This window comes from Mustela erminea, chromosome 17 (genome assembly GCF_009829155.1).
Source record: "Mustela erminea isolate mMusErm1 chromosome 17, mMusErm1.Pri, whole genome shotgun sequence".
NCBI classification, from domain to species: Eukaryota; Metazoa; Chordata; class Mammalia; order Carnivora; family Mustelidae; genus Mustela; species Mustela erminea.
In genome coordinates, this window is record NC_045630.1 from 20,781,180 (window position 1) to 20,809,099 (window position 27,920).

The 27,920-nt window shown below is 39.3% G+C and overlaps 3 protein-coding genes across 5 annotated transcripts in view; 2 read left to right on the forward strand and 1 right to left on the reverse strand.

Annotated features, from left to right (window-relative positions):
• Positions 1-1,596, forward strand: part of SWT1 (SWT1 RNA endoribonuclease homolog) — a 103,787-nt gene extending 102,191 nt beyond the window's left edge. Inside the window, 1 exon segment of the mRNA XM_032318993.1 lies at positions 606-1,596. Within this exon segment, the coding sequence (XP_032174884.1) occupies positions 606-735 (130 nt within the window). The 3' untranslated portion in view covers positions 736-1,596.
• Positions 1,597-6,399: 4,803 nt separating this feature from the next.
• IVNS1ABP (influenza virus NS1A binding protein) lies at positions 6,400-27,475 on the reverse strand. Of its 3 annotated transcripts, XM_032318996.1 has the most exons (15): positions 27,363-27,475; positions 20,271-20,499; positions 19,354-19,482; positions 18,719-18,888; positions 18,511-18,586; positions 17,016-17,189; positions 16,402-16,527; positions 14,943-15,050; positions 11,125-11,254; positions 10,669-10,893; positions 10,114-10,235; positions 9,896-10,022; positions 9,678-9,809; positions 9,362-9,535; positions 6,400-8,031 (listed from the first exon to the last, which is right to left on the reverse strand). In XM_032318996.1, the coding sequence occupies exons 3-15, from the start codon at positions 19,462-19,464 to the stop codon at positions 7,778-7,780; spliced, it is 1,929 nt and encodes a 642-aa protein (XP_032174887.1). In that variant the 5' UTR covers positions 19,465-19,482; positions 20,271-20,499; positions 27,363-27,475; the 3' UTR covers positions 6,400-7,777. The 3 variants fall into 3 exon arrangements, with proteins under 3 accessions (XP_032174887.1, XP_032174888.1, XP_032174889.1); XM_032318997.1 differs by lacking the exon at positions 9,362-9,535; XM_032318998.1 differs by lacking the exons at positions 18,719-18,888; positions 20,271-20,499; positions 27,363-27,475 and having other exon boundaries at positions 19,354-19,474.
• LOC116575900 (serine/arginine repetitive matrix protein 1-like) overlaps positions 24,890-27,920 on the forward strand; it is a 287,791-nt gene continuing 284,760 nt past the window's right edge. The window contains exons 1-3 of the mRNA XM_032317538.1: positions 24,890-24,898; positions 26,575-26,959; positions 27,117-27,878. Of these exons, the coding sequence (XP_032173429.1) occupies positions 24,890-24,898; positions 26,575-26,959; positions 27,117-27,878 (1,156 nt within the window). The remainder of the gene's footprint in view (positions 24,899-26,574; positions 26,960-27,116; positions 27,879-27,920) is intronic.

The following is a 27,920-nucleotide window of genomic DNA, read 5'->3' on the forward strand; positions in this document are numbered from 1 at the left end:
GTGTTAGATACAACTCCGAGTTGGCATGGCGTATAATAGGCATTGCTCCCTGCTTCCCTGCCTCTGGCTCAGAGTAATTAGTTATACTCATTTGTTAATTTAGCAGTTCTTTTTAAGAGCCGAAGCTCTGTCCACTTGCCATCTCCTCTCCATTACCTGCTCCTGTCAGGAGGTGTACCCCCTTAGTATCCTCCAGGCTACTTGTTCTTTCGTTAAGACAACACTCTGTGATCTAGGCTACAGCATTGCTTATGCTTTGGATTAGAACGCCGTCTCATCAGCCCATCTCCTGCTGGGAGAAGTCCCTTAGAGACCATACAAAGGACTATTTTAGAGCATCCAACTTTGCTTGTTTGCAGGAGGTCTGCCATGGGAACCCTTAGTCCCGAATTCTAGGAATTGTACCAAGATCTTTTCCATGTTGACTGAGAAATCTGTGCTACTAAGTGCTTATCTCCCCCATGCTGTTTTGTCTGTACTAAGAAACTATAACTCTTAACTGTCAAAGAATGTATTCAAATCCCAGTGTTGTCCTCTTGTATTAATACTTTTTCATTTATCTGACTGGCTGTCTTGCAGTGATTTAACATTTCTTTATCCCCTAGGGAAAAGTTAACCATTGGATGCCACCAGCTGGTTGAGATGGAATGTTCCATGCAGCAGTGCAGTGCCTCTGTCTATAGGGAGGCCCAAAGCAGGGGATGGTGTGAAGACACGCTCAACTATAGGACCTAAATGCTGATCTGTAACTTCAAAGGAATTGCATTTGTCTTCAAGAACGAGAGTAGCCTTCAGCCTTTTGAGTCAAACCCAAGAGACTTGTAAAAAATGCCTCATAGGTGCAAGAAGGTGGTTGCCTCTTGCTGAAAATCTCATTGCGGTTCTAAAAAGCCTAAATGCATCCATTGTGGGATAAACTATGGACTCAACTCATTGGAGTTAACAGTACTTCCCTACCTCTACTCCGGACACTGAGCCAGTTTGTCTGAAGGAAAGGAGAGCCATCTTTTTAATCGTCTTAGGGCAGGAGCCCCTTTGGCATCTGTGGACGGCCTGGGGGCAGGGGATTCCCATCTCTCTCAACCCTAAGCGTGGGTCCATGACCAGAGACACTTCCAAACCTCAAGAATTAGGACACGGCCATGCTCACCCTGCCACACAAGAAATCTTACCCTGGGCTGTTTTAAGATCAAATCGTCTTCCCTATAGACCTGATGAACTTAACACATGTCCCTTCCACTTCCGCTAAGGTAATGTAAGTAGAATTTTTACTTCAGCTTGTACTTGCTAGTTTTCTTCTCTTCTTCCCTGGGTTTGTCACTTTTCAGTGCAATTCTAATGGGAAGAGCAGGGGAGACCTCTATACTGATTTTTCCCTTAAATGTGAAGGAGCATGGATTTATGGGAGTAGGTGGCAGGGAATTCATATTTGCCTCTAGCTAAACCAAGTGTTATAATTGACTTCTTAGTTATAGAGTAAGCTGGAAATCCTTGTTTACTAGAGTATATTATGCTTTTGTTAATACATTAAATCTAATTTGCTATTCTATGGTGTTAATTTATTTTTTACAAAACAATAAATTTTATTTTTAGTACGATTTTGCTTTTTCATTTTACTTCCAAATTGTGTTTCTGAACTATGACAAGGTATGATGATAAATCAGCCCTCTCCAGTAAAAGAAAATCTACCCAAGATGCTCGCAGTCAGTCTCTGCAGGACCCACTGAGCTGTATGTTTGCATCGGAAGCCGCACCCCTACCTGGGGCTCCAATGACATTAGGGATAGGGATAAGAGCCATGTGGGAGAAGCTTCCAGAGGATCTTCGCTCTCTGCAAAAAACATTCCCTCCACCCTGAAGTTTTTTCAGATCTTTAACCCTCAGCTGCTTCTGGTGGTGGTTCCTGGGTTTTGGTTCTGCTGTTGCCTCCCTCTCCTTTTTCCCCTCTTTTTAACATAGGTTGTGATTTTTAGGAATTTCTCTCCTGCACTTTCACATGTGCATATAGATTTTATCTTAGTTTATGTATCTTTTCCTTTGTACAGTAATTTGTCAATTTCAACCTCAAAATTTTCAAGTATTTTACTGATATGTGAAGATGTTTTCCTCTGACTTCCTAGTCTTTTTGTTCTTTTTAAACATTCTTTTAAACATGTTTAGGCTTTGTTTCTTTGAAATGTCAGGTTTCTTTGTTGCCTTTTTTTCCTAATTGTAACCTTTTTTTTTTTTTAATCTAATCTTAATTTTATACTTTAACTATTATACTGTACTTTTCTCTTACATGCTAGTATGATGCAGTTTAGGATTCCCTCTCCCTTCCTCTTTCTTTTTTGGATCCCTCCTCTGGATTGAGATAACTCAGTTGACCTAAGGATCATAAACTCTACCTTGCAAAACACGTTTGTTTTGGTGGAAGATCCTTGGGAGAGGAACTTAACAGTTCTAAAATCTCCATTCTTCATTATGTATGCCTGTTGTATTTTGGGTAGAAGCCATCCTAAGCATGCCAGTAGGGACAGATGAGGGAAGTCACACAGGGGAAGGGCTTTCTACATAATGCCTTTGGCCTTGCCTTAGTGAGGAGTCCTTAATAACTTCATGAGGGACATCCATGAGGATTATCCTAGCAAAGTTTCTGGCACCATTTTCCACTAGCCTTTTCCAGTTTACTTTTACCAAAGATAATGCACTTCCTGAGATTAGGAAGGATCCTTTGGGTGTAGCAGCCCCAGCAATTCCAGCATTCTGGGCCAAAGGAATGCTGGTGTTTCGTGCCCTACTGGGATTTTATTAGTCCCTGTAGTAGGCAATTTGCGACTGCACAGATTAGAACCTCACAGATGGTCAACTTCAGTTTCCTGTTGTGGTCTTTGCCTGTCACTTGAAGGGCAAACCTGAAGCTTGTTTCCTTTATCTTTTGACCATCACCTTCAGGGAGAATGGGAATCTTTTCACTCTTTAGGGTAGACCCAGATTTCTTTAGATGGGTGTCTTGATCTACTTTGGATCACTTTGTTCGTACTTTCTGACAACCCACCCATCTCCTGGAGCCCTTTTGAAACATCCTTTCTTATCCAGTGAGTCAGCATGAATTTCTCTTTTCTTTTTAAGAGGGAATATATCTCACTGTTGAGAAATTAAATACATCTTCCACTCTCAGTAAGTGATGCCACGCAAAGCCCTTTTCTGGTTTAGACTGAATTGACAGGCCAGTCAGCCTTCCAGTTAATGGTTCTTTGGCTATTTTACCAATAAAACCCACTCCAGTGAAAACACCACTATGAACTTGAACAATTACCAGCTATGAAACTATAAGGTGAGGTGGCTCAGTGCCCCTATCTACAAACTTGTCTCACATGTTAATTCTTTTAGTTCTAATCTTTCCTTAGCTTTTGCAATTCTACTGTAGTCTGATGGTTATGGGTTAAACTACATTAGCTCGGTATATAATCCTTGCAAGGCCAGTGGGAATCAATGGTTCCCGGCTGGGATTTCCAGCAAGGTAAAATAGGCTGTTTCCTAGTCCCCCTTTTAGAGCCTTCTCCTTTAAAGGTTTGATACCTTTTGCGGGGCACCTGGGTGGCTCAAGTGATTCAGCAACTAACTCTTGGTTCTAGCTCAGGTGGTGGTTTCAGGGTCCTGGTTTTGAGCCCCACATTGGGCACCATGCTCAGCAGAGCCTGCTTGTCCCTCTCCCTCTATTCCTCCTCCTGCACACTAAGAAAAAAAAAATTTTTTTTTAAGGTTTGGTGTCCCTTTGGTTAAACTAGTTTTGAGTTTTGCCAAAACACAATTGCATCATCACCAGCATGATTAAAATATGAATTCCACTGCTCCATAAGACTTCATCTTTTTAATTCCCAAGTAGTATTTCATTGCATGGATGCACCAAATTACCCATTCAGCAGGTGGAAGGCTGTTTGAGTTGGTGACTGAATAAAGCCGCTATACTCACATATAGGTTTGGGAGTGAACAGGTTCTCATTTCACTTGGGTCAATACCTAGGTAAGTGATTACTGTGTCATAGTGTATTTTGTCAGAAACTGCCAGTTTTCCAAAGTGACCTTCCAATTTTGATTCCTCCAGCAATTTGAGTTCCATTGATCTGCATCCCAACCAGAATTTGATACTGTTTTAACAGGTGTGTATGTAACTCTACTGTCTCCATTTCCCCGGTTTAGGACAGTGAGCATCTTTTCATGTGCTTATTGGAATCCATTTATTTGGTAAAGTGTCTTGTTTAAATCTTTTCCCCATTTACTTTTTGTTGTTGAGTTCTGGGTACCAGTCATTATCAGGCATTTTCGTTCAAGCCTGGACCTTTAAAGACTCAGTACCACCTGTTTGAGACAAAACACTTGCTTAATGCAATCAATTTTATCAATTATAAGATCTTCAATTTTATCAATTATAAGATCTAGAGATCTTTTGATTTGGGAGTAGCCTTAATGGATAGTTGGCCCTGCTAATTACTGAACTAGTTACATTTGGTAGGTGCCTTTCAACTTTTAATCTGGCAGCTTATTCACTTGCTGTACATTTCATTCAGCTCATCTGTGTCATCCCTCATTTCTTTCTTTCATCCACGTTTGGTACTGTGTGTCCCTTTTTCCCAAGCTAAAATTACTCCCTTTGCTCACTTTGAGCAAATGTGTAGCCATCTATTTAGACATATACCCTTTTTAGATTCTTAAATTCCCCCCCAGGTATCAACCCTATACACACTTAGTAACTGAGCTTTTGCTTCTCGCTCTTATTCAACCCGCAGGAACACATGGAGCTATTAATAGTGAAGCTTCAATATTCTGTTGGCCATTGTGCTAGGACTTGTGGCTCAGTGCATCATTTTACAACTGAGAACATTCTGGTTTCACTATGAAAGAAACTGGTGCTTCAGAGAATTCCTTGTTAACCTACTGATGCTTCCTTCCTATTTCTTGATTTTAAAAAAATGAATAAATGTGACATGTAACACTGTTAAGTTTAAGGTGTATAGCTTACTTTGATGCATTTATATATTGCAACATGACTGCCATGGAGTGATACTTACCACATTACATAATTATAGCATCACATTATCTATACTCATCATACTGCACATTAGATCTCAGGTTTATTTATTACTCATTACAAGTCTGTACCCTTAAACACCATCACTCTTCTCCAACCCCCCCCCCCACCCCAATCCTCTGGTAACCACCATTTTACTACATACATTGATCAGTTTCCTTGCGTTTCCCTTTTTCTTTTAGTTTTTTTAAAATCACCCAGTTAATACAGCTATAGTCATTTAATGAAAGACTCTTCAAATCCTTTTTTAGAACCCAGTAGGATACAAATAAATGACAAAGATTATAAAGACAAAATTTTCTGTGATCTCATATTCTTCCAAAGGCAACGCTGAGTTGCAGAAATACCCTCCAGGGACTCTTTCTCTGTTACTTACTTCAGTTTTAAGAATTTTAAGATCTGGAGAAATCACAGGGTACATACCCTAGAGTATTAAACAAGGATTGTAGGACTGTATCACACTTCCAGATCCAATTTTTTCCTCTAGAATAGAAGGAATTATTTTTTAAAAAATTAACATATAATGTATTATTTATTTCAGGGGTACAGGTCTGTGAATCAATAGTCTTACACAATTCACAGCACTCTAAAAGATAAGGAATTCTAAAACATGTTGAAAGGGAAAGCATGTAAGATGTACTAGAGGCCAAAAATCAAAACCCTACAATAAAATTCATGTGTGAGTATAACAAATTATTAATTCAAGCAGGTATTTTATGGTTTTGCTACTGTTTTAGTCATCTAGTACGTTTTAGGCATTCTCACAACTGATCACAGGGTAGTTATTACCAGTGTTCTTTCTAAACTACCCCCAAAACCCATACTGATGGTAAAAACATTTTTTTAATTTTCTCCTTCCCTCAAGAAAAACATGTATCTTTTAGATGGAAATAAATATAAACAACTGGTCAATGAGCACTTTCCCTCCCCTTTATGGGAGCTTCTAACATACTTAAAAAACATACTTTTAACCACCAAACTACCTGTTTGGCATCAATAATATAGAAAAACTCTGACCCAGAGTATTCACACCTATTATTTGCTTAATGCTACTTAGGAATTAAGAAGTAATTTCAAATATTTCACTGCTGAATCCCTCAACTAAGATTTTATTTCCTTGGCCTAAACAGAACATATACAGATCCATTTAAAAAAATAGTCATCCTACAAGGCAAATTCAAATCTGCCAACCTGCTTTTAATCCAGAACCAAACCAGCAATAAATAAAGTCATTGACTACATAGCCACCAGGGTGAGCTTTCTTGATGGTGCTTTATGGAATAAATGAAAGAAGGTGTCTAAGTACCAGTGGAACAATTTTCTTTCTAACCCAAGTTAGCCACTGGTTGTCATCTTGTCCTAGTTGGCTCGTTAGATTCTTACGTGTTTGTCTTCTCTGAGAAAAAAATCTTATCATCAGTTCTATTTCAGACATGGCAGGTGACTGTTTTCCCAAATACCTTAAGCTCATCATTACTGGGGTTAAAAACTGTCCCCCAAACTTTTAAGTTACGAATGAGTACACAAACAACATTTGGATATTAATTCCATGGTGCAAGGATTTCCTGCAAAGTACCTTTAATATGTTTGCATTGGCAGCAAGCATTAGGATGTGCTAATTTTGGCACCATAAGTTATATGTGTAGCACTACACATTCCATAAAGTCACCCCAACCAGTATTTATCCATATGAAGAGAAAAACTGAGCAAAAACATAGTTCTGATAAAGGCTGCATTCATAAACCCAATACAGTTTTAATTTTTTTCACAATCGAGGGTGCTATTTAGGATTGTTAATGATAAATAAAGACAGGAATTATTTAGAAAATAAAGTACTTCACCATTCTTTACTGTTATATATTAAGTGTCTTGCTATATAAAATATACCCTCAAGAAGTCAGAATATTTGAAATCCGTGTTTCAAATAAAAATCACAGCTACGTTACTATTCAGCAACTCCATTCAAATAAACTATTGGTACTGCAGTCTCCCCCCGCCCCCCCAAAAAAGTAGCTGAGGCAAAAGCTTAGAAGTTTGCATTCTGGGCGTATAAAAGAAACACCTTACTCTGCATCCTTTAAGACTGCCACTCTGCTTCAGTTATTTGAATCTGCCCTATCTTCAATAGGTAAAGCACTGTGCTGAGAATATAAAAAGTTAAGTTATAAAAAGGCAATCATAAAAGATTAAATCTTGGTAGGCATGTCAGCTTTCTTTTAATAAAAACAAAAATAGTCATTGTCATCTAGTTAAATAAGTCTCTTTTGTATAGAGTGTTCCAGTTATTGAAAAAGGGCCCTTAAAAAAACCCAACTGTCTAGATCTTAAACCCTACCCCCTTGCCCCGTTATACATGTTTGAGGGAAGAGTCATTTAATGTGCAAATTGGCAAAAACAAATGTGGAGGAGGGGACTTCTTGAAATGACATGCCTGATCAAGTCTTGGTTTATTCTTTTACAATATTAATTTCCAAAAGGTAAAATAACCAAAGTAGTCCTAAAAATACACAAAACAGACCTTCATCTTTGCATTCCTTTCCCAATAAACACAAAATGTACAGCATGTTTAATAATATGCAATATGCAAAAGCTTTGTGTTGCTGTTAGCAACATCTGTTACCCACCCACCCTCCTTATTCACAAGTGTACCTCTACTAAACACAATTACATCACTAAGCCTGTTAGTTTGAAAGGGTCTTAAATGTGTTAAAACTGGAAAATCTTCGTGTAGGGGCTCCACTCATTTGACTCGAGGTTATACACTTCCACCGTATTCAGAAATTCATTGCCATCAAATCCGCCCACTGCATAAATGGTGTTCCCTACAGTTGCAATCCCGGCGTTGCTCCTTGGTGAAGTCATGTTTCGCATCATCTTCCATTCATTTCTCGTTGGGTCGTACATCTCCACACAACTGATGGCATGAGAACCATCAAAGCCACCACCTACAAATAATTTTCCTAAAAGAGAAAGGAAACAAGGTAAATCTAAAGAGAATAAGAAAAAAAAAAAACCCCTACTTAATTATTTTCTGCTAAAATCAGTGGTTCTTAGTAGAAATGCCTGCTCATTCTGTAGAAAGTACTCATTAACTGCCTCGCTAATGTGGCAAACGCTCTCTAGGAGCTGTGGATACAAATGCAACAAAATTGATGAAAACCCATTCATACCAGGAACTCAGGTACTTAAAAGGAGAGGGTAGCATCTAACTGAAGTTAATTCCCGTAATTCTTTGTGGTAGCTACTATTATTGCCATTTCACAGATGAAATGAGGCACAAAGTAGGTGGACAAGTCACCTAAAAATGCAGCTAATTAGTGGCAAGCCAGAGTAGTTTTGTGCACTGGAAATTTTCTAATAGTCTAGTGCCTAAGAACTGAGATTCAAAAGTTACAGAAAAGCAGGTTTCAGATGACAACATTTTCTTGAGCTTTCCAACTATATAAAATTACTTTGGCACAAAAACTTCTTGGAAACAGACCAGAAGTTATCACTTATTTTCAAATATATATGTAAAACAGTTAGTAAGTTATTTTCAAACAGATAAAATGTTAGCATTAAATACTTTATAACTTAAAAAAAAATCGTTATTTTCTCATCTGTCACTTAAGCTATCTGCATCTATATATTTATATAAGAACTGACAAGGCTGGGGGTGGGGTGCCCTGCAGGCTACGGTCTAGTAGGCTACTGCTGGCATGTCTACACATTTTTGCTTTCAGCAGTTGAGCCACAAGCTTAACTAAGATTCTGCTTTATTCCCAAGACAAGGCTAACTAAACTCTTAATTACATAATTAAACATGTAACTCAATAAAATGGATGTGAAAAGAAACCTGTTTTATATAAAACCAAGTTTAATGCTTTCAAAAGACTTGTTAAAATGTATTGCTTCCAGTTAGGCAGGGAGTAGACAATTAGAAAAGACTAATCTAGATCGGTACTTATTTTTGCTTTGCAGATCAAGTTCTCTGAATTCTTCTAAAGGAGCAAACCCCAAAATGATATACTTTGCATATGGTTTATGGAAGGAAAGAACTTAGAACTTCATTCAGTGAACTCATCAAAAGATGATAGTATGTTGATATATTTATATTATTATTTTAAGAACTGAGTCTCTTTTAGAAAAGATTTCTAAAAAATAAACCAACAATCCCTATCTCACTGGCGAAGATGGCTGCTTCTGAGTTCTAATTATACAAGTATATAGTCATCACTGACATTCGTTCAGAATTTTACAAGAAACTGTTGCCACTCCCTATTCCTCACTTTTCCAAATCCCAACACTCACCATCAAGAACAGCTACGCCAGCTCCTCGCCTAGCCACATTCATGGGTGCAATTAAAGTCCAGGTGTTATTTTCAGGATTGTAACGTTCTACTGTGTTCAGGCAATTCCAAGACTCTGCACCTCCAATTATGTACAAAAACCCACCAAGCTCACAGACTGCAGCCTGGTGTCTACCTATAAAATCAAGTTGAGCCAAAATTATTACTTTATCGCCCAAAACTCTAAGTCGTACACTACATATACTGTTGATTCAGAAGTTAAAACATAAACACACACACAGAACCAAAAAACAGGACACACAAAAAAATCAACTCACGAATGTTAAGAGGAGCACAGCTTGTCCATGACTTTGTTACAGGATCAAATACATCACAGTTTTTCAGTCCTTTTTGACCATATGGATCAGAGCCACCAACGATGTATAATTTCCCATTCAGAGCACATACTCCTATGTGAGTATAAAATAAGGTTATATATTGGTAATCTAATTATCATATTTAAATACTGAATATCCCAGAAGAAAAGTAATTTTACCTGCATTACAACGGTTAGTTCTCAATTCTGGAACAGGGGTCCAGTCATCTATGCTTGGATCATACATCTCTCCACAGCTCAGGTCATCTGAGTGGCCATTCGATCCACCTACCACATAGAGTTGGCCCTGCATCAAAAGTGAGAGATTAGAATTTCTGCCATTCTGAAGTATGAGAACAGCTAAATACGGATTACTTCTTGCAACACAGTGCACTCACCATGAGTACAGCCATTTGAAATCGAGCCCTTGGTGTTCTCATGGGAGCAAGAAAGGACCAGTGATCTGTATGTGGATCATAGCATTCGACTGTTCGAAGACACTCCTCTCTGTTATAGCCACCTAGTAAAAGAATCATCAAGATGTATGTGTAAGATATTAAACTGGACCAGAGTTCCTGGCCTAGAAGGATTTAAGTAATCTGCACAACAAGAAAAGGAATTTTATCCATAAACTTAGTGAGGCCCCATTAGTTGATGTTTTAACAACATTTATCAGTATAAGTAAATTGCTTAGTCTTGCTCTGAAAATAAGAACAATAATTCAGCTACGTTATAGTTTAAGAATTAGAAACAGACATTTACTTAAAGGTTAGACTTTACTTTTTATTTCTTGGTCTTTTTAAAATATGGGAAAGCAGAATGCCAAGGAAGGCGGCATAGATTAAACCCTATCTTCCAAAGTTCCCATGTCACAAGCAAGCACAAATGTCCGTTTAAGAGGCTTGGCCAGTTGAAAGTTCTCAGTAAGACAACACTCATCCTTCTGTTCTTACCTGCTGCTATCAGCTTGCCGTTCATCTCTGCTGTCCCCAGGCCAGACCGTGCATACTGCATGGGAGACATGGGCTTTTCTATTAGCTCATCTGGTTGCATCTCAAAGCTTAAACTTTTAATTAGTTTTGGAGTACTCGTTGGTGAGCTCTGTGGGCTGTTTCGCCCATGAAGGAAAATTACACAGAATATACCATCCAGCACAGCCAGGCACAAGTAAGTGTTATCTGTAAGCACAAAAGTTCTATGTTTAAGATGCAGTTATTGTTACTTTTGGTTTCCTGCGTGATCCTGAATTGGACTCCAGATTCCAGCATAGAATGATCTGCTATTGTTTTTTAGTTGCTTCTGAGTTTTTTCTCCACAGTGACTTTCAAAGTTATTAAATGGTTCCGCTCAACACTCCTTCTTTAAAAATAAGTACTTCAAAGACAATCTGACAAGCGTAATACACTTACTTGAAGTCTTTTCCGAAGCAACGATTTTCCATTCATGCTTAGGGCTTTGTACTGTAGCATTTGGAGAAGAGAGACATCCAGTGGAACTGCTACTTATCGGCTTATGGCCATTCTCACGTGGTGGCTTTTTCTGCAAAATCAAAAGGTAGCTACAGAAACCTAGCCAAAGACCATACCTGGTGTACCTTTCTTTGTTCCTGAGCTATTCCACAACACTGAAAAAAATGTGTCTTTCACCTATGTATGACGTTTATAGCATACCTAAATTTAAGACAAACCAACACTTTCCAACTGACACAAATTACTGGCATACATCCATCTCCACTTGTAATGAAACAACTATAACTACACAAATAGCCTGGCCAGGAAAAGCTCAATTTAAGAAATTTAGAAAACACTGTAGATCAAATATCAGAATACTTCAGTGGGGGGTGGGGGAGATGGGAAGGAACCCCCTTCATCATCTACATAAGCTCACATACTCTTTATACTAAGTGTAGAATCATCTTTCAAAAGAGGTTTTTAATTTAAAAGGGTATGAATGATCTGAAATAATACATTTAACCCACTGTCTCCAAGAAATTATCAAATGTAATTATATCATATGTACTATGATATCCTTCATACAATGCCAGCAAAGAAGTGAGCAGAAATTTATCCAATCCAGGCCCTATGGAGAACCCCTAAAGTGGTTCTCAGGACCACTTTACAGATATTAGAGTGCTTTTCTAGACAAATCAAACTACATCAAAACACAGAAATAAAAAACAGAAACCAGAAATGCAACAATACTACTAAAAGAACCAAACATTCACAACAGTAGAATACACGGGAACACTAATGGGCAAAGCTACAAATTTTCCCAAATAACTTTAAGAGAATCACATTGTGTTCTTGTGTATGAGTTCCCTTTGATGGTTTTCTTCCAATAACATTAGCCCTTGACTTTTAAAGGATATGATCATACGGAATTAGAGGAGTTAAAGACCCCCTAGGCGGAACTACCAAATAAACAGGTACCACCCTCAGTACCTGATCAAGTCTGCTTATCCACTTATTTTGGTCCCCAGGGCCAGAGCCACATGGGTAGGTAAGATTTACAGTAGAAATTTGTTTCTTGTGGAAGCAATAAAGCCAAGTAACAACTCTTAGAGGAAAAGATTTTGGTAGCTACTTGAAGCCGTGAAGTTTGGTCTGGGCCATTCAACAATTGTGGTTAACAGCGTATGTAGGCTATTTTGAGAACAGGTAGAGCATGTACTAGGTTAACGGTTAACATTAAGTTCTACTTAGACATTTACTATATACCTAGGTATTATTAGGAACTTTATTCACATCATCTCTTTTAATCCAGTTACGGCCAGTACTGCCAATCCATTTTATTGGTAACAATACTCAGAGAAGATATGCATTGCCTAATGCAATACAACTAAAAGAAAAATTAGAAATTCTGAGTATAAAGCCACTCTTTTTATACTATGCCAGACTTGTGTCTTCTGCTACTAGAATTACAAGGTACATAAAACCCCATCCCAACCTGTGGGAAGAAGGGATCCAAAGTATCACAAACTGATAATGCTTATATTAAGAGCTTTTATCGCAGTAAGAAAACTGTTCTAATGTATGGACTATAATTGAGAAAAAAAATCAATGTAAAAGAAAAGCAGGGTAACAGCAAAGACTATTTTTTTTTTTTTTTAAGCAAGTTATACAGAAATGCTGGATAACTCCTTTATATTCCTTCTGCAACATTTCCAAACCCATCCTTCCCTCTCCTTTATCTTCAAACTGTCCTCTATCAGCTCTCATCCAGCCACGCACTGGCTCTGCTTTCTTTGCCTCTGGCTCACCAGAGGGTTATCTCTGGTGGCGGTTTCTTTTTCAACCATTATTACTTCTCAAGCTAATGGATTCCTGACCTTAATATACTTTGGAACTTATACCCACTAAAGATTACAAAGTGGCCTCCCACAATTAATGCAGAAGAGATGGTATCTATAACCTTCTTTTATATGACCTCCCAAAGAATGATTTGACTCAATTAATAATTTATTGTCCTCCTTAAAAATTATCTCCACCTATGTTAGGTGGAGCTTTTAATGTATTTTGATTCTAATTTCTTCCTTCTTTTCTAATGGCTTCTTGTCAAACTCTTTTCTTATTCCTCAAGCCTAATGTGTCACCACATCCTGTTTAACTTCATGATCTTTATATCCAGGGAACCACCTTCTAATGAGTCACGTATGTCAGAATTCCATTTTCTCAAATTCTTCCTCTTCCTTTTGCTTAATTTTCTTATTCTAAATGATCACTAAGGACTCATTCAACTTTTGAAACTATAAATGTCTAGAGTCCACTCTTCCTCCTCCATGCCCTTGAATCAAGCCCTTGTCATTTTTTAAAAAATGACTTCTTGTAATAGGCTGTAAATTGGTCTTACAAGCTTTACCCTCTGTGCTTGGGTCGTAAAAACTGAAGGGTTTAATGCCATCCTTTACTGGAGTAAGAAAAACAAAAGGAAATAAACCACAGATCAGCTGGAGTCCCATGACCTAGAGACCGCCCAACTGATAGTTAACAATATGACTAATGTATAGATTTTTGCTGTATAGAAGTACAGTAATTTAATCAATCCCCCTATGTAACCGACATACCTCTCTCTATATGCTATGCAAACTCTTCTCAATCATAGGGCTGCTCGAATGTTGCCGCCTCTGTAAAATTCCCCTAGATTCTCTCCTGTTCTCCCATGCCCTCCCCTATATGCCTTTCGAAGACAACTCCTGTAAGAGTGTACCGTTTCACTCTACTGCTGTAAGGTCCTACAACCCGAAACTATCCCTCATACACGTTAACATCATGGCCTGCTACTTATTGGGCACGCAAACTTTAATTGTTGAAAGTATAACTTTAAAAAAAAATACATCTTTAGAGTCACGAGGGAAAATATTCTGAATGTTCAAAACGCAGAACTACAAATAAAGTTCTCAACTAACTCACACCCTGACACTTTTGTGAAAATAAAGATATTTGGTGACTACTGCCACAGAATACTCCTGTTTTCTTTATTTCACTTTCTATTAAAGAAAACCATTCCTTTAAACTGGGTTAACTCAGCCTATTCTACAGTTAATGCCTTACAAATACAACACTGAGCTGAAGGCCAAAAAAAAGAATGCATACTACATGACCATTTATGTCCACTCTAAACACAGGCAAAGTAGTCTGTTGTTTCAGAAGGTAGAATAATGGTTTTGTTTGGGGGGGTGTGAAGGGAGGTGACTGGGAAGGGATAAGAGGTTTCCAGCAGAAATCTCTTCTTGACCCAAGTAGTGTTTAAATTAGTGGGTACACTATTTGACATTTATGATTTGTGTACTTTAAATTATTTGTCTCCAGACTAAAAAAGTTGATACCTAAGATTTAAAAAAAAACCCAAAAACCAAAAAATGGAACAGAACAAAACAAAAAAAAAACCCCCAGGGTCTAACAACACTTATTCCTGTTGCAAACTATTTTTTTGTAACCTAACCCAAAAAATCAATTTCTACTTTGTTTCATCTTATCGGCCTTTCTTACTACTTGTAAATCCTATTTCATTGAGAAAAAAATCTAAATGTGTTGAATTTATTTCTTTTTATGTGCCAAAACAGTAGTAACTGTTAAGAAAGATAGGCTTGTTTTTTCCCCAAAATGTTTCTGTTTAGTTATACCAATGAAATTCTTCCACTTTCCTTTATTAAAGGAAAATTTCAGTATGCTACAAAATGCTCTAATCACATTTTAACCTGAGGTTACCTCAGATGTGCAATGTGTACCTGCACAAACTGAATGTGGTCATCATCACTGCCAAACACCTCAGCCTGTCCATCTAGTAGGTTCCCATCAAGCAGCTTGTGATCAGCTGAGTAGTACAAGGTTTGAACCTGCAAAACAGCAACAGAACACCCATGTGGCTACCGTCTCCATGGCTACTCCACTAGTATGCAGCTCACACAAACGCCTCAAGGTAACCTCCAGTGTGCTTCCTGAACTTGACATCTTGCTCTGGCAGGATCCCGAAGTAAAGAAAATACAGGTCATGGTTGTAAAAATTTAAAAAACAAAAATCAAATACAGAATCTTCTAATACTGGCCGAGGAGTCCTTGTCTTGACTGGCTTGAAAGAAATCTTCATTTTCTCATAGCTTCTATTATATAGCATTAAGAAAAAAAGCACTAGTACAATATATATAGACTCTTAAAGAATATACATATTTACAATAAAATATGGAATATGGTTTACACCTTTGAAGTGGTCTGATTTGCATTAACATATTTCTGTCCTGCAGGCAATTTCAAGAAAAACAGATAAAAAGCAAATGCAAAATGCAAACAAGCTGTAGAGACAGAGATAACTCACGTAGCAGATGCAAACACATGGTTAATGCACCTGATTTTCAAGTGGGAAAGGATATAAAACTTTGGGATCACCTGTTAGCCTTCTTAGAACATAATGATAACAGTATGTTTCAAGGCCTAACAGATCTGGTAAGCCTTTAGTGAGTCTGAAAGGCTTAAGTGGAATGACAGATGCAGGGCCACTCTACTGCTCCGTCGGCATACGTTCAAGTCCCACCATTTCTCCATCAAATCTTTCTTGTGTTATTTTTAAAAAGTAGCCCAAGGTAAGTGAGTGACTACATGTATGCACAACACCATTGAAAAACACAAAGCTTTAAAGAGAGAATCCTGTAAAGGAGTAAACACCATTAAATCATCATCGCTCTCTGCCCACAGCGGATTTTTCTTAGGAGAACTGGGGCAGGACTGCTGCTTCTTTACGTGTCAATACACTGGAGGTTTCTTCTTGTTTCTTCAGTCTTGGGTATCCTAGTTTTGTTAATAAACCTATGGGGAGATAAATCAATGGGGAGGAACAACCATTAGAAGCTTTTACCTACTTTCAAATTTAAAGCAAAAACCTGTGAAGAAAAATTAAGACTCTATAGAAAATTTCAGTATCACCTCCCATTTCTAAAGCAAATTACATGCTACTTTAAAGGAAGTTAACAGCACATAATAAGCAAAGAAATAAAAAAAGAAAAGCAGAAGACCAAACTGAACGGTTCATTCAGCTCACCTGGACACCCCCCCTGTTTCTCAGCTTAGGGGTACCTATAGCAAAATTTAAATTCTTTAGGGTGATGGTTATAAAATAAAAGTGAAAGGGAATCCTTCATGTTATAGCAAAATAATTTTTAAGAATTGCTGAAACCCATTTACTTTAAAACTAACCTCTTCCATCAGCTCTTCCAGACTGTCTCCATTCTCCCAGATGCTACGCTGCACCCAGTTGATTACCTTTGTGTACAATTTGCCATTGCTGGGCAAGCAGACATTATCTTCAAGCATTACCTCCAACTAGAATTAGGAAAAAAGTGACACATAGATCAGTGTTGAACCTGTAATTCTCAGCTTACGGCTCAATTTCATAATAAAATGCTCACAGATGCCCAATCACATTCCACATATTTACTCTAATTTATAAGGAAATCAGTAGCCAGGGTGCCTGGGTGGCTCAGTGGGTTAAAGCCTCTGCCTTCGACTCAGGTCATGATCCTGGGATCGAGCCCCACATCGGGCTCTCTGCCTGCCTCTCTGCTTACTTGTATCTCTTTCTGACAAATAAATAAATAAAATCTTTAAAAAAAAAAGAACGAAAGAAAGAAAGAAAATCAGTAGCCAAAAAAATATACAAATGGGTAGGCAGAAAACTGTTACACTGCCAAAAGTATCATTTGAATGTACTATTTTTTTTTTCCTAACCATTACTTACATGCTTGAAACATGGACAAAGATTCCCTGCCTGGAACTAAGAAGTATATATCTTTTTATAGATTTTTACTCACCTTTAGCCGTGGAAGTTTAAGAAACTCCTCCTCTTCTGAAATTTGTAACAAATGCTCCTGAATATAAGCATCAACCTTATTCAACAAACGGGAGTCTCCCATACAACTTGCAAAATTTCGGTAAGAGATGCAGCTGGTAACATCCATTCTAGATAGCAAATAATCACCACAAACCTTGGAAAAGAAACACACAAGTACCAATACTTACATATATTTTACTTGATGAATATTTAATACTTAGTGTGTAAGCATTACGTGAAGATAGAAAGATGAATTAAGAATCACCGCCCTGGGGCGCCTGGGTGGCTCAGTGGGTTAAAGCCGCTGCCTTCGGCTCAGGTCATGGTCTCAGAGTCCTGGGATCGAGTCCCACATCGGGCTCTCTGCTCAGCAGGGAGCCTGCTTCCTCCTCTCTCTCTGCCTACCTCTCAGCCTACTTGTAATCTCTCTCTGTCAAATAAATAAATAAAATCTTAAAAAAAAAAATAAATAAATAAAAATTCTTTAAAAAAAAAAGAAAAGAAAAAAAAGAATCACCGCCCTGGGGCGCCTGGGTGGCTCAGTGGGTTAAAGCCTCTGCCTTCGGCTCAGGTCATGATCCCAGGGTCCTGGGATCGAGCCCCGCACCGGGCTCTCTGCTCAGTGGGGAGCCTGCTTCCTCCTCTCTCTCTGCCTACCTCTCAGCCTACTTGTAATCTCTGCCTGTCAAATAAATAAATAAAATCTTAAAAAAAAAAAAAAAAGAGTCACTGCCCTAATCAACAACTTTAACATTGGGAAGAACATATGCATACAAACAATAAACATCAAAGAATGGTATACAAATGTCTAAGTTGTTTAAGGAAAGATGCCACAAACTGAAATGCTGTGATAATGCATATGAAATGTTCAAATACATATTTCTAACTAGAATAATTAGAAAAGACTTCATTATGAAGGCAGTATCTGAACTGGGTTCTACATGAGAGATGCTGCTGAATGCAGAACAGAGGAAGCAGGGACCATGACCTGAGCTGAAGACAGATGCTTTACCAACTGAGCCACCCAGGCACCACAAGACTGAAATGCCCTTTACCCTATGAATTATTAAACAGCTCTCAATGGCATTAAATTCTAGGAGTCCTTTTAAAGAGGAGCTCCAGCGTGTAGAACAACAAATGAACTGAGAATATAAGCTATATGATTAACTCTTGAGGAAAAGCAAGTATTTTACACCCTCCTATCAGTGACTGATACAGCTACCCAGCCCAGAAGACTACTGGAAGAGCAAGGGTTTAGCTCAAATTATCTGAGAGAAGTATGACCTTGCTACATAACTATAACTGAATGGTTAATAAATGGTTAAAATAACATTCAGTTCTCTATGGGAAAAAGGGGGCCATTTTTCAAGTTCTTGAAACTAAGAAATGGCTTAGGACAAATTATGCCCTCTAACCATGTAAAAGCAGACTTGCTAGTAATAGTTCCCCTTATATATTAACTTCTTGTACTCTACCTGCTTTACTCGGTCCATCTTTAGCTTTTTTGCTGCAGAATAGACATCTTTTACCAATTCTTTATCGGCTTTCAACCTATTAAAAAAAAGTTCTTTATCATTTATGATACTAAGGCCTTAAAACACAGATACTTAATTGAAATAAATTTAGAGAGACTTGGAATTTCCTGATGACATCCTCTAATTACACAGTTTATAAAGTACTTACTGAGCAGTGTAGGCGTAATTCAGTAAGACTTCAACAGCTTCCGGATTGAGATCATCAAATTTAACATGAGAAATTCCATGAGGATCGCTATCACTATTAAAGATTTCAAATAAATAGGGACTGCAGCAAGCCAGGACTGCTCTGTGTGCTAACATCTCATGGCCACAGACCTGAAATTATGAGGAATTAAAATGAGAAGTACTGTGGACTATGTATTTCTCTAGCTAATTACCACATGGGATTCTTTATCTAATATTTGTAAGTAAATCATTGCTTTTTAAAGTTATTTCATGAAATGCCTACCATGAAAAATAAATTAAGCAAATCTGCTTAATTTACTGCTTTTAGTAATAAAATATCAATTTTTTTTTTAATAAACATATATTTTTATCCCCAGGGGTACAGGTCTGTGAATCAACAGGTTTACACACTTCACAGCACTCACCAAAGCACATACCCTCCCCAATGTCCATAATCCCACCCCCTTCTCCCAACCCCCCTCCCCCCAGCAACCCTGTTTGTTTTATGAGATTAAGAGTCACTTATGGTTTGTCTCCCTCCCAATTCCATCTTGTTTCATTGATTCTTCTTCTACCCACTTAAGCCCCCATGTTGCATCACCACTATTTTTATACCTGAAGTCGAACATCACAGAACTGGCCACTTTTCCTCAGGGCATTTAATTTGGCCACAGAAGACTCAATAAAATTTTCGTCTTCAAACATTAAATATCCGTTGGGAATCATTTTTCCTTATAAATTTGGCTAAAGAGCAAAAAGAAAGCTGAGTTATTACACTTGTGAATGAGGAATTTTATGATTATACCTTAAAGAGTAACATGGTACCTTTATTTTCAAAATTCCATCATATCAACACAAAAATGTTATTACACAAAAACACTGTGGAAACACTGGCACTGGATGTCCAAGTTTCTGTACCCCTGTACTCTGGTCCTAAGTCTTTTTGAGGATTCATACAGCGGTGAGTTATCTCAATGCTTTTGGTCTAGGTTTCCATACACATTCATTCTGAGGGGGAAAGAAACATCACCCGAGCTTGGCCTAAACCCATACATTGAGTAACCCAAGAAGCCTGGAAGGATGTAGAGCAGTCATCACTTACAGGTTTCCATCTTTTGGGCTGCAGTCATTGCTTGACTCCCAAATGAAAGATATATAAGACAAATGTAAATTCTGTTCCCTTTGCAAGATTCAGATATTAGGGATCACTTATCTCCTAAGAATACACGCTAGAAACTTTAAAAAGTTTTAATTCTCTTTTAAAAAAATGTCCATTTCACCTTTACTTGTGAAGAATTGACCAATGGCTATACAAAATCCACTATTAAAAGGCAGTAATAGATTTCAGTTTGAGCTGATTTATTTAAATTCAAAACAGTTTACAGAAAGAAAAAACCCAGAAAAGTTTTTTTTCCTACACGATTACTGACGTTCCCTTTAAGAAAATTATGAAAGGCTGTTAGTATACTGGGCATAGTCTTTGGAAAAACAATGTGTCTTAATGTTGCACTGGGCACTGAATATTCACTTACCTACTGAACTGGTGAGAAATGGATTTCTGGGAAGTCTTAGATAATCCAAGGACAAAGGAGTATTAAAACTCAGCAACTTCCAAAGGTATGAAGACAGGTGGTTGAAGTGAAGGCAGAGGTGTCTTAAGCTCTAAATGGTGATTCCAAAACTATCAGGCTTGAAATGATGTAATCAAGTCCTTAAAAGCTATAGACATGAATTTCTTCTGTGATAATCATGCATCATAATCTGTAATAATGATAAGTATCAGTTACTCAGGATGATCAAAGACTGTCATTGATCTAAGTGGATTAAATCAAACAAAGTCCTTATCTTCGAGGAATCTTTTTTTTTTTTTTAAGATTTTTATTTATATGTTCGACAGAGAGAGACACAGTGAGAGAAGGAACACAAACACGGGGAGTGGGAGAGGGAGAAGCAGGCTTTCTACCCAGCAGGGACCCCGATGCAGGGCTCGATCCCAGGACCCCGATCATGACCTGAGCCAAAGGCAGACACAATGACTGAGCCACCCACGCGGCCCTCTAGAAGAAATCTTGATGTAAATGGACACAAATACAGAAAATAACTAACACAAATGCAGTTATACATAAACATTTTTCTTTTAACCTGCAACTATTCAGGTTGCATTCAGATTAAACAAAAAACACCTTCCCTGGAAGATAGGAGCTAATATATATCATTTAAACGAGATATACAAGCCCAAGACTGGAGAACAAATATAAATACTTGTTAACTCTGAGATTCTTTACTCTTAGATTACAACTAACATACAAACATATGATCTGTCCATTTTCACCAGCCAGCAAGCAACCTTTGGGCATCATTCCCAGACACGTATACAATATTAACAGTCAAATCGGATACACTGTTCCCCAAAATGTGGTCTGCTTACCCAGCCCCTGCACCTTTGTTCAAGTTGTTCTCTCTTCTTGGAATACCGTTAATGCAACCTCTGCCAGATGAAGTCTTACCTTCAAAGAGCTCCTGCCAAATCCCCCTAGTTGAGAGAAGTTTCTCCCTATCTTCTTCATTCTGAACACTGTCTGAAAGGCATGTGTAATCTTCCAGCTGGTCTGTTCTGAGCTGGGCTTCTGTGGACCTTCTTATCTTCCTTGATTCAAGGCTCTGGAAGGCAGAGCCTCTGTCTTGCTCACTTTGTATCCATCCCATCTCCCCACTACCAAAACAACTAGCCTAGAAACTTAAATATGAGTACTTGTTGAGCTGAACTAAATAAACAAAAGGGAAAATACAGATGCCTGTTTTTTATATGGTACTTGTACTTATATATAGTAATAAACTACCAATGGAATTAATTATAGTTCAATCCACATCTTAAAAGTAATCATATTCAGTCCTCCTACCTCCATTTCCCCCCTTCATTTTCACGTGGCATCAACTGCAAGTGTCAAATTCAGATGGCAATTATTTAAGCACCTGAACTGTTATGACACCACTGTCAGTATAATTTAGGAAATGAGAACTAAATACTTTGAAAGATGTGCATACTTTTAAAAACGGACATCTTAAAATTAACTGGATTTTCCTTCTACATCTATCAAACCCAGAATTCTAACAATTATGTTCAGGTTAATGAATAATCACTTAACCCAGAACCCACTGAAGGCTGGTCCAGCTCCAACTGAACAAATTGTTAAGTTCAATACATGCATACTCTGTAATGGAGCTGGATGCCACATGCCCTAACTGGTTTCTCTATAATGTAAGTTCTACTTCAAGGACATCCCGGGTAATTCTGACTTAGGCTGGGGTTGTGGTCAATGCTTTCCCCTGCAACAAAACTGTATTATACTAGTATGTAATACTGATTTCCTCTACTCTATAGCTGCATCTAGATTAGTTCAGCTTTTAAGAAATTAGTTCTAACAAATGATTTCCAAGTACCACAGAGAGACACACCATCCTAAGGAAACATTCAGACATTTCAGTCAAGATCTATCTAGCTCAAATTAAGAAAATCTTTGTATATATGATACATACTTGGGGGTGGCCAATTCACAGACATAGTTGGTAACTCCTCATTTCAGTTTCATAAGCTGCTCTTTTTTTTTTTTTTTTTAAGATTTTATTTATTTATTTGACAGAGATCACAAGTAGGCAGAGAGGCAGGCGGGGGTGGAGGGAGCAAGCTCCCTGCTGGGAAGAGAGCTCGATGCCAGGACCCTGAGATCATGACCTGAGCTGAAGGCAGAGGCTTTAACCCACTGAGCCACCCAGGCACCCAGTCATAAGCTGCTCTTATAAGAAGGGTAAAGAGGGGGGGAATCCCTCCATGCAGATTATGTCGGTATCATTAAAATGTGCTTTTTGAAAAACCATAAACTTATGTTATAGAGATTTATAAACATATTAAATATTGACCAGTTTTATTCATTATTCAGTGTTTTTCTGTAAACTAGTCTTGATCTAACCAAGAATAAAAATGACATCTAAGTTCTACCTTAAATTTTGGGGGGTGGGGGGGGAGATGGTTAAAATCACTCAGTCCATTAGAAGAAAAAACTGGAAAACTTTGGGAGCAACTCTAGGTATACAACTTTGTACAATATTGTTGGTTTGCAATAAAATGAGTTCTTCTACATTTAGAACTTGGAAGACTTTCCAGTGTATCAGGGTCTTAATATGAACCTCTTCTCTTTAGTATCTTTAATGATTAGTACAACCCTACTCGATTTTAAGAGCTAGCTCAAGCCCACTTGACATTTTTACTCAATTATTGTCCTCATATGCTGTAGGTCCCTACTAGCACCCCCACCCCTGCCAGTTGGAGGAGATTGTATCAGCTCTTGCCTGCAAAACCATGTCTTTGAAAGTTCATAGTCACTTTCGCTCAAGTAAGCATTTGGCAAATTGAGTTTCAAAAGATGCTAAAAATTTTAGTACATCTTATTTTGGTTTGTGAGACTCAAACTCAACAATTGGTGGAATAAAAATATGCAGAATTTTTTTTTTCTTTGAAAAGCCAAACCAAAAGCCCCAACACCCTAGAGTTATATAAAAGTATAAAATTTAAAATTTTCTTTGTTATTTAAAGAATACAAAAACACTAACCTAAAGTGATATATCAACCCTATGTTTATTGCAGCCTTATTTACAAGAGTCAAACTATGGAAGCAGGCCAAGTATTCATCCACAGATTAACGGATAAAGAAAATGTGGCATATTTATACATACATAAAACGGGATATTACTCAGCCATAAAAAAGAATGAAATCTTGCCATCTGCAAGAACATGGATGGATCTAGAGAGTATAATGCTAAGCAGAATATACCAGAGAAAGACAAATACCACACGATTTCACTCATATGTGAAATTCAAGAACCAAATGAAAAGAAAAAAAGAGACAAACCGAAAAAAAGACTCCTAACTACAGAGGACAAAGACACGGTTACAGAGGGGAGGTGGGTAGAGCAATGAGTGAACTAGTAAGGGGATTAAGAGTATACTTGTCTTAATGTGCACTCGGTAATATATGGAACTGTTAAATCACAATATTGTACACCTGAAACTAATAACACTGTTCACTACACTGGAATTAAAATCTTAAAAAAAATTTCTTTGCTACTTAAAATATACAATCAATTAATCCACTTTAAAAATTAAAACTGGGGTCAAATACAACATATTCTGGTAAATACACCTTCATTCCTTATTATGGCCAGTACAAGAAAATGGAGACAGAAGATTCATAAATGAGTAATTAAACTGCTTCAGTAACACCCAGAAGTTCACATGTTATGTTACCACAGGCCCCAAAAAGATTAGCTTAACTGAAATACAATTCAACAGGTCTTACCCAAGAGTTGTAAAAAAGGTGGGCACACTACGGCCTGGCCTCCAAATTATTCTTGGGCCTTCAGTAAGCCCAAGAATAAAAATGTCATCAGTTTTAAAAGATAAAATGTTATCATTAAATTTTCAAAGCATCCTTAAAACCTCAAGGCAAGTAACAATTTTATTATTTAAGTTTCAAGGCAATCTTTTGAGGGCAGCCAACTCACAAAATAGCAATGAACTCTATTTTTAAAGGGCAGATTTTTTTTTTTTAAAGATTTTATTTATTTATCTGACAGAGAGAGATTACAAGTAGGCAGAGAGGCAGGCAGAGAGAGAGAGGAGGAAGCAGGCTCCCCGCTGAGCAGAGAGCCCGATGCGGGACTCGATCCCAGGACCCTGAGATCATGACCTGAGCCAAAGGCAGCGGCTTAACCCACTGAGCCACACAGGCGCCCCTAAAGGGCAGATTTTTATAATTACAAATTCAATCTTTGTAAAACTAGAAGTTATACATTCCACGTCACCTTTCAAACTACGATCTCAAAAGTCAAACTCACTCAATTCCTCCATCCTCATTGTTCTGCAATTCTTATATCCCCATTTATGGCACCAAACATATGGCTGGGACAATCTGGAATGGGATGCTTATAATACCAATGGAGTTAACTCCACTCCCCAGCACTGAACACTTCACAGACCAACCAGAAAGACAGATACCAAGCAGTGAAAATAGTTCAAACAAAAGAGGAAAGGGGTATGACATACATATTCCAGAAACTGCAGCTATTTCTGTTTCAATGGATTATAGTCTGCAGGATGCAGATGGTAAATAGGGGGAGAGGAAGTAAGAAAGATCAATGCTACGGTTTAAACAATGCTGGAGAGCAGAAAAGGATTATAGTAAGAACACTCTAGCAGAATTGGGGGGGATGGTCTAGAGGAACGTATAAAATACAGAAGTGGGGACATTAAGATATTATATATTCCTGCTTATCCTATCATTTTAGCTTGGATATGTGTGGCATCAGTATCAAAATCAGTATCAAAATTAGAATTCCGAAAAGTGTTTAACAGTTATTTGTAGTTTGCTGCAAGCTCAAAGTTAGTTAGAAGAAGAGGAATTTGCTGTGGGACATTGTAATGCGGAGTTTACTTGCTCAGTATCCAGCTTGATACCAAATGTGTTAAAATACTGATCTGATAGGTAGGAAAATACTGATAGGTTTAGAAATCACAAGGTGGTAGCTCAAGTTTACAAGTGAACATAAGCATGTATTTTCTGTGCTTCTAACAAGAACCCAGAGATCACTCCCTTGTTCATAATTTCTCCATTTACACTCTCTAGCCTAAGGCGGGAGGATCTCCAACCTTTTAGAATTCCTCCATGGAGATTGACTATAAAATCATACTGCTGTGTCTCTCTCTGTCACATAAATAAATAAAATCTTTTAAAAAAAAGAAAAGTCAATGAAATTATCTTTAGGAGTACTTTATCTTGGTATCAGTAATTAAGACATTTCCCTAATAAAAGAACATTCTACATTAAAAACCAGATTTGCAAAACTACATTCAATTGCCATCACAAATATACCTCAACCAAGGAAAAAAGCCCACTCCAAAGTAGCCCAAAAGATACCAATTTAAACTAAAACCAAACCTGGGATCCTCTGGGGTTTTTTTTGTGGGGGGTGGGGGGGGGTGGTAGACAAACAGTACAAATTAAGATAAAAGGTACAATTAATATCTATTAACTAACTATATAGATTTCACATATTAGAAAAATTCAGAGGAAAACCATTCCAGGTCTCTTTTAGGTCAGTGTGTGTTCTAGTCCAATTTTACTACCAACTACCAAACTACAGATATCTGAGAAGCCTGCCAGCTAGCTTTAAAGGATACTATTGTTAATCCAATTCTAAACAGTGTTTGTCTCATCTCCAGATATACACCTGCTCTCCTTAGCATCCTTAAGAGGAAGATTTCAGCACGATTATGCCTACAACTAACTATTCATCCGTATTTTGTTATCCTAAAATCAACTGCCAGTGCCAGAGTTATTAAAGGAAAATACGGATTCTGGTAGTCTGGCCCACGCTGTACTGTTAAAGAGTAGTTAAGTACCACGCTTCCAAAGTTGTTACTTATCACTAGACCGAAGATCACCACGCAAAGTCCTCAAACAATAGTTTGATACGAAAGTATTCTAATCCTCCATCACTGGCAATAGACATTAGGAAACAAAACCACGCTCTTTAGGCCTATGTCTACTTGCTACAGGTTTTGAAACGTCCGCTGTTTCAAATCTACTATGTATTGAGAAACAGTGAATCTATTTCTAAAATATTTGTCGTCCAAGTCTTCTTACATTCAACTCTCAATCTGATATTGCCTGATACTTTCCTACCATAAAGAATTTACAAGCAAACGCCGTTTTGCAAGCCGCGTGCAAGAATGGAAAAAGAGCAGACCTCTCCGCCGATTTTTTTTTTTTTTTAAACAAGGCAAGTGGCGATCGCCTCAGAGTGACTCAAGAGTCAGGTAGCCCCAGGCCTTCCTCCCAGCGCGGCCGGGAGGGCGCCCACTCCCAAGGCTGGAAGGCAAGGCGCCTAGCGCCCGCACACCCCCGGCTGGGATTGGCCGGCCACGCAGTCATTCAGCGCCGACACGTCAGGGCAACCGCTCCCTCCCTCCTCCCGCCCCCTTCTCCCCGCGCTTGGCAAGAAAAGCGGGCAACGTGGAGCGGGAACAAAGGACCCCGCGGCCCACGGCGATCCGGGACGCGGTGCCACCCCACTCCAGGCCCGAGGCACCGAGGCGGCCCGCAGCCGGCTCCCCGCCCACACGCGCCGAGTCCTGGGAGGTCCCAGGGAAGAGAGTCCAGACCTCGTGAGACCCAGACACCGGGAGTCGGTTCCTGACAGCGGGAAAGGAGATTCCCGCGTTCTCCTTCCGGCAGTCATCCCTGCCGCGTGTTGCCCTGACCCAGGCCCCCGAGAATCCCATGGGCAAAAACTCCCGCCCTACTTCCTCTGCCCGAGCTGAGGCGGCCCGCAGCCGCCTCGGCCGCCAACGCGACCCGGCAACCATGGCAGCGCCGGGAGCGCGGGGCCCGCGCGGCGCCAGCTCCTCGCCCCCAGAAAGCGGCAGCAGCGGCTTGGAGCGTCCTCCCCCGGGACCAGGACGCTGCTCCGCGCCTCGCACCGTCTCCCCAGCCGCCCGCGCCATCCCTCTGCTCGGACTCCGGTCGCGCCCTCTTCCTCCTCCACCGTCTGGAACCTGCGCGTATTACCTGGTTCATCTCTGAAGAGATGGAAAAACTCATGTCTGGAGCTTCGATGGGGAGCAGGAGGAAGCGGGCGGGAATCGGCCCAACGGAAAGCGCCTCGAGGCCGCGGAAGGGGGGAGCGGTCGAGCGGGAAGACCAGCGGTCAGCCGCAGAGGCTGCGAGGAGGGGCCGCGCCACCGAGGGTTCGCGGGGACTCGCTCGCTCGCTGGCACTGCCGCGCCGAAACAGCAGGCGGAGAGACTGTGCAGCTCGGCTGTGAGCGACCGACCTCCACGCGCGTCCCGGAGACACTGCCGCCGCCGCCGCCCCGCTCGCGCCGCACCCCCTCGCACGTCACCACGTGCGCCGCCGCCGTCGCCGCCGCCGCCAATGTCTCCCGGCAGCTTCCGGCCCGAAGCCGTCAGCGAATCACAAGCGAGCACGAGAAAGCTCCCGCTCGCGGCCCCGCCCACCGCTCGCCCAGCTTCTCCTTCGCCGGCTTGGGTTCCTTCCTGCTCGGCTCAACTAGGTCAAGGCAAGGTGATCTCAGGGAGAGAGAGACGGTGTTTGGGGCTCGCCTCC

What these genes read in the sequence shown, in the direction of transcription:
- IVNS1ABP (XM_032318996.1), bottom strand. Translation starts at nt 19,464, where the DNA reads ATGATTCCCAACGGATATTTAATGTTTGAAGACGAAAATTTTATTGAG. An exon ending in AATTACGCCTACACTGCTCA is followed by an intron (nt 18,587 to 18,718) that starts GTAAGTACTTTA and finishes TTTTTTTAATAG; the next exon opens with GTTGAAAGCCGATAAAGAAT. An exon ending in TTCAAATGGCTGTACTCATG is followed by an intron (nt 10,023 to 10,113) that starts GTGAGTGCACTG and finishes CTTTTGATGCAG; the next exon opens with GGCCAACTCTATGTGGTAGG.